A 6,163-nucleotide genomic window follows, 5' to 3' on the forward strand; every position below is an offset into this window, starting at 1 on the left:
GCTGAATTGTCTCAGTTTATCTCCAGGGTGTAGCAGGGCTGGGACAAAAGGCTGCAGAGCAGCTGCAGCTGCCACCTCAGGCAGTTTTCCCTCTGCAGGCTTCCTGCGGTCCTCCTGTCCTCAGCAGCTGCCTAGATTTTTAAAGGAGCCGAGCGAGTGGGAAGCCGCTGGTATTCCCAGATCAGTTCCTGCCTGTGCGGCTTCCCTTATGGGAACTCCCCAATCGCCCAGTTCCCCCTCGGTTATTTTTCTTCTAGTGAGTCCAGGGCGTTCTCATTTGGGTTGAAACTTGTAGCATGAAAGTCTATAGTCCGTTTTTTGTATAATCCCGTGCGAGTTTGGATGAAGTCGTCTTGGTGTCTTTATTCTGCAGCTATCTTGACGGTCCCTGAGCTGGTCGAGCTAATCAGCGGCTTTGCCGGAGCCCAGGTGCTCCGGATCAGGTCTGCAGTTTCAGTGGTTTTTCCCTCACCCAGGTATTGAGGATCAGATTTGCAGTCTTTCTGCAGCCTGGGCTCCTCTCACTGAGCTGAGCTGTCCAGCTTTACCTCCAGGGTTTAGGGTGGGGCAAAGCGACTCCTGCAGCCTGCAGAACTTCCAGGGGCCTGGGTTTTCCTGGGAGTTCCCTTTTGGGAGCTCCCCAATCGCTGATTCCCTCTCAGTTATCTACCTTCTAGTGATAAGGTGTTTTCATTTGGGTTGAAACTTGTAGTAAGTGAGTCTATAGTCCGTTTTCAGTCCTCAATTCCTATGCAGGCTTGGACGCGGTGATCTCGGCGTCTTTACTCTGCCGCCATCTTCCGGAAGTCCCCTATGCATCTTTTTCTTGATGGGATAACTGCCCTTGGCCAGACAACTTCCATTATCTCACAAACATGCAGAGCCAGGCTTGTGCAGATAGAATTAATCTCTCTTTTCAAGTATTTTTCTTCTTAATTTTAAAAGCTAAAAATTCCCTATTAGTCATTTCGGCTTTCTTATTGCTATAGTGTTTGATTTGTCCACCAATGGTGCTGATTCCCTTCATCCCACTTCCCTACTCTCTTCCCCCACTTACCTTTGGGTTTTCTTTCCTCACTTACCTTTAACTCGCACAGTGTAGACAGCACCAAAGGCTGCAGCAACAGTCAGAAGAGTAAGCAGCACAGACAACAGCACCATCCAGGGATAAGACCAGGGGAACAAGGCATCTGAAAATAGATCTCACTCTTAAGGTCCAGCTTGACATTAAGTGACTAGGCTGTGGGAGTGAATCCCAGAGTATTTTCTCCTGGGGGTATCATTAGGAAGAGAAGAAATTCTAAACTCCACCCACTCCTCCCAGCAACTTAAAGGGTCTCAGGTATCCTAAAAATGTTCCTGTTTTCCACATGTCTTTTGCAGCAACTTGGATGGAGCTAGAAAAGATCATGCTTAGTGAGATAAGCCAGAAAGAGAAAGAAAAATACCGGATGGTTTCACTCATAGCAGGAGTATAATGGACCAGGCGAGAAAATAAATAAGAATAATGAACAGCTATATACCAGAGATATTTTGTGGGGGTGGAGTGGGGAATGGGATCAAAAACGGGGGGAGGAGGGAGGGAAGTCACGGGACTATGGTGATGGCACATGGGTGACTCAGTGATGGGAAACCCACAGGGATTACAATTGAGATTAAAAAAATGTATTAAATGATGTAAAAATAAACTATTATATTATAAAAATAAAAAGTTCCTGTTTCCTTTCTTCCTTGTAATGTATGGACACTCAGAGGGATTATTGTATAAATGATGTCAATACTAATAAAATAATGCATTAGATGTCAAATTACCCACAATCAAAATTTAGCAAATATTAATTTTTTAATGTATTCTGACTTTTAATTCTCTATTAGAACTTGAATTTATTGATTTTTGCTTTCCTGAAATCTGTTGTTCCCTTTTAAATGTTTCAACTCCTTTCTTCAATATAAAATTCCAAATTGGTTAATTTTCCCTCCTTTAACTTTGTTTTTGTATGTTTATTTGAAAAATATGCTCCTCACAGATTTGTGTTTGCTATTTCTAGTTTCAAAGTTTTACCTTATAATTATCTCAAATCTGCGTGACTTTTCAATCTAAAACACAGGAGCATTTTACTTCGTGACTTTTCAATCTAAAACACAAGGAGCATTTTACTTGTTGAATAAAGTCATACATTTTTAAAATTCATATATACCACAAAATATATTATGAGTTAGTATTTTACTGAGTAATAGAAATATAAAAGTAAGATAGAGTCCACCTGGGGAGATAGTGAAACATGTAATCAAAATAATGTGAGAGTGAAGAGGGCACTGAACAGATCAGTGGAAAGGAGGAGAGGGTTAGGTCTTGAAAGACCAGTAGGAAATCCCTAGTTACAGAAAAGTAGAAAAAATGATGCTAGCAGCAGCCTATATTAATAGTACATAGTTGAGGACATAGCCAGCTTGAAGTAAGGTAGGAGAGATGGGAGAGAGAAGGGAAGAGAGTGATGACAAATGAGGCTGGAGAGGAAAAATAGGACAAGAAATGGTCTTGCTGACAGGCTGAGGTATTTCAAAAAGAAAATTGCTGTTAAGAGAAATTGCAGATCACTTGGGCAAACTTTTCTTGAGCACTAATTAGGAAGTCACTGAGAGTAGATGGGGTATCTGAGCTATTTTCTGTCTGTGATGTGAATTGTCATATTGCTATGAGTTAATCATTATAACTATCTTATAAGGAAGATAACATTATGATCCCTATTTAACAGCTGGGACCTGGGTACAGGAAGATCACAAAATTGGTAGGTGGAACTTCTAGAATTTGATGGATGGGATAAAAGCACCAATTCATTTTTCAAGTTTGTGTCTATTTTATTATTGTTTATTTCACAAAGTGTTTGGGGTTTTTTTTATTTATATATTTTTACATCACTGTTCATTTTTGTTCAAGTTTGATTTCTTCTCTCAGGTGTAATGCCCATAAAGTTACCACCACCAAGACACCTGTGAACCATCACCATACTCTACTGTGCTCTTCCTTTCCCTGTTTTGTTCCCTCTTACTTCTCCTCCCTTGATGAATGCCTGTTAGTATTGTCTTTTTTTACGATCCCTTGTTTGGTTTCCCTTTATTCCTCCTGTAAGTGAAGCCATCTGATACTTTTTCCTGCTGACTTACTTTCTGAGCATAATCCCTTCTAGTGCAGATGACTGGATCAAGATGTGTTATATATACACAATGAAATACTATTCAGCAATCAAAAAGATAAATGCATGCCATTTGCAGCAAAATGCCAAATTGTTAAAAGTGTCTTTCCATAGGTAGTAGGATTAGAAGTTTAGAAAGAACTTTGACAGATTCAAAGTATTTCAAAGTATTAACATTTTAATGCTTTTATGCATCTATGCATTAGTTTTTATAAAGTAAAATAATTATGCTTTTCTGTTACAAAGAAATACAAAACAAGGCAAGATGAATATTTACTAGCTCTCCACAGAAGAGTGGCAATGGACAAACTAGAGCATCCTTCTAGGTCCTTCATCAAAGGTCTGTGACAGTCAGACCTTCCTGATCAGCAGTGATAACTCAGTATACTGACTCTGGAGGGAACTGACCTGCCACAGAAATGTGTGCTTCCTTCTCTTCAAAGAGGACTGGGTTCCTTATGAGACAGGACATGACTCCACTTGAACTTTTATCCACCGTTATAGATGTTTCCACATGAAATAGTCCATTTCTTTCTGGTGCAATTGTCTCAGAGCCTGGTGTCAGACGCTTTCCTTGTTGGTCCCTCCATTGTACCTCAGGCTCTGGGTACCACCCGGTGGATGTACAGGTGAGCTTAACTTCCCTAGTGTTACCAGGCTCAATGTGAATATGAGGAGCAGCACCTGAGCCTGTGAAAATGAAAGAGAGACAAAGAAAGTATACCACTTTCAAAAATTTTATTGCCCCTTCACACTTTATTATTTAATCTCAATCTCATATTTATAAAAGTGGGGTTTAAAAACACTGACTGCAAAGAAAGTTTGGAAGGAGAGACATGCCATGATGACCTGGACTGCACAGCTGTGGATAACACAGTGCTGGTACAAAGGTGAAGACAAGTGCAGGAACACCCGGACTATTAGATGCCTGAAGAGGCAAGGGAGAATTCTCCTCTAGATATCTAAGTGAGAGAATACTCCTGATGACAACTTGATTTTAGATTCTGACCTCCAAAATTGTGAGAAAAGGAATTTTGTTTTCTAATCACCCAGTCTGTGGTATTGACTTACTGGAACCCTAGAAAACAAGCACAACCTCCTATTAAACTGAATCACCTGATGCAGCCTGAAGGTCCAGACACTGGAGAAACACACAGATATGACTAATGGGTAGTGCCCTAAGTCTGTGACGACCATAAGGGCACAGTATTATTTCTCAGTGCTGGTGCTAAGAAACAACATTTTCAGAAAGTAAGAGCTTTTGCAAGTGTAAATGATGGCTATGAGGATAAATTCTAGATCAAAGTGTAGGATTTGCTGCCATTAGCAACAGAGAACAGCTAATGACTGTCTATTGGGGCCTCAAGTCTCTTCTGTGAAATGAGAGTATTAACTGTCTCAACTCTTTGGGTTGGTGTCAGCATTGTCCTAGAATTGCTTAATGGCTCCTAATAAGTAAACATGACTCATCTTAAAGAGTTAATCATTTAAGAATACAAAGGAAATGGCCCTCCCTGGTGGTGCAGCAGGTTAAAGCACTGCACTAAGAAGCTGAAACCACTTCCACATGAGTTCGATTCCCACCTGCTCCAGAGGTGACCACATGGCGCGGCAGACCTCTCCTGACCCGCCCGCTGCTCCCCTCAGCAGTGTACTTCGTCGATCTGCCTGTTCTGCTCCCTACTCTGTCTCTGGTGAAGTCTTTCGCCACCCCTGCGTCTCTGGCCTGTACCCCAGTTCTGTATGCACAAATAAATAAATCTTTAAAAAAAAATACAAAGGGAAGATGGTTTCTTTCGTTTCTTGGGAAATTTCATTTGAAAGGATGTCTCATTGTATCTTAGACTCTGGCTATATCTTGGGGAATTGAAGGAAAATGGGGCCACAGGTAGCTATTTTCTAAAGACATAATATATTTAACATGAATTTGTATAAACATGATAAACACTTAATTCAGCTGCCAGGTTTTCTGAGGATAGAATAGCAAAGTTATCTGTTTTTTGGATTTTGAGTAGGGAGGTATTTATTCACTTATTTTTCCAATCACCCTCCATCAGACTGCCAGTGTCCAAATCCCATCAGCCTGTCTCCTATTCCTCCTCTTTGCACCCTGTTCCTTCTGATAACCATTATATTCTTTCACTGAATTCAACATTTATTCCTACTATGCTTTGTATGAAAGTTGTTCTTTTAATCACACAATTTTGTTTCTTATTAAATGTAGGGGCTAAGTATAAGCAAAACCTCTGGAAAGTTTTTAAAACCACTCCACTCCAGTGTCAACTGTAAAATAAGAGGTAAAATAGAGCAAGTGGGGCAATAGGGGAGTAGGGAAAGAATATGCATAATTTAAGATGCTAGAAAAAAGTACTCTGTGTTTTTTTTTAACTAATCATCTAATTTGATTTATGATGTCAAAGAGAAAAAAAGGAAATAAAATTTCTAGCACCAGAGGAAAATCAGATTACCTTGAGTCTTCACTCTTATGAGTTTCCAGCTGGCTTGAGATCTAGATGGTCCTCAATATAACACAGGCTGACCCATTATTAATGGGATTTTTATAAATTTTGAGAATTGATATTTTTACCACCTTATGATCATTGTGGGGAGAGAATTCCTAGTTTCACCAATGTGATAAGATGGTTTCATTATGTGATTTGATATTTTATTTATTGTTTTCATATTTAAGTTAAATTTGACTAACCACCTTCATTTAGCTGTTTGTGGTTTCCCAACTTGTTAATTTATGATTGCTTTCTTATGGCTTACTAGTACTAAGTGGTAAGCAAATTATATGGTAAAGTACAGTATTTAGTTGAAACTTTAAGCAGAATTTAATTCAAATTCACTGAAATTCAGGATTCTTCAGAAATTTCATTACCCACAGCCTACTGGATACTTAAACAACACAACAAATGATCTTGGCTGCTTGGACTTAAGGTGTGAATGAACTCTTCTCTGGGAGAGAG

The 6,163-nt window shown here is 39.6% G+C and overlaps 1 protein-coding gene across 1 annotated transcript in view; it reads right to left on the reverse strand.

The window, feature by feature from the left end:
• Positions 1–6,163, reverse strand: part of LOC101627563 (butyrophilin-like protein 2) — an 80,828-nt gene that overhangs the window by 22,873 nt on the left and 51,792 nt on the right. Inside the window, exons 8-9 of the mRNA XM_012726075.1 lie at positions 3,603–3,884; positions 1,083–1,115 (exon numbers count right to left, since the gene is read on the reverse strand). Coding sequence (XP_012581529.1) covers positions 1,083–1,115; positions 3,603–3,884 — 315 coding nt within the window. The remainder of the gene's footprint in view (positions 1–1,082; positions 1,116–3,602; positions 3,885–6,163) is intronic.

Source organism: Condylura cristata, unplaced genomic scaffold (genome assembly GCF_000260355.1).
Source record: "Condylura cristata isolate star-nosed mole 26May11 unplaced genomic scaffold, ConCri1.0 scaffold00017, whole genome shotgun sequence".
In the NCBI taxonomy this organism is placed as follows: Eukaryota; Metazoa; Chordata; class Mammalia; order Eulipotyphla; family Talpidae; genus Condylura; species Condylura cristata.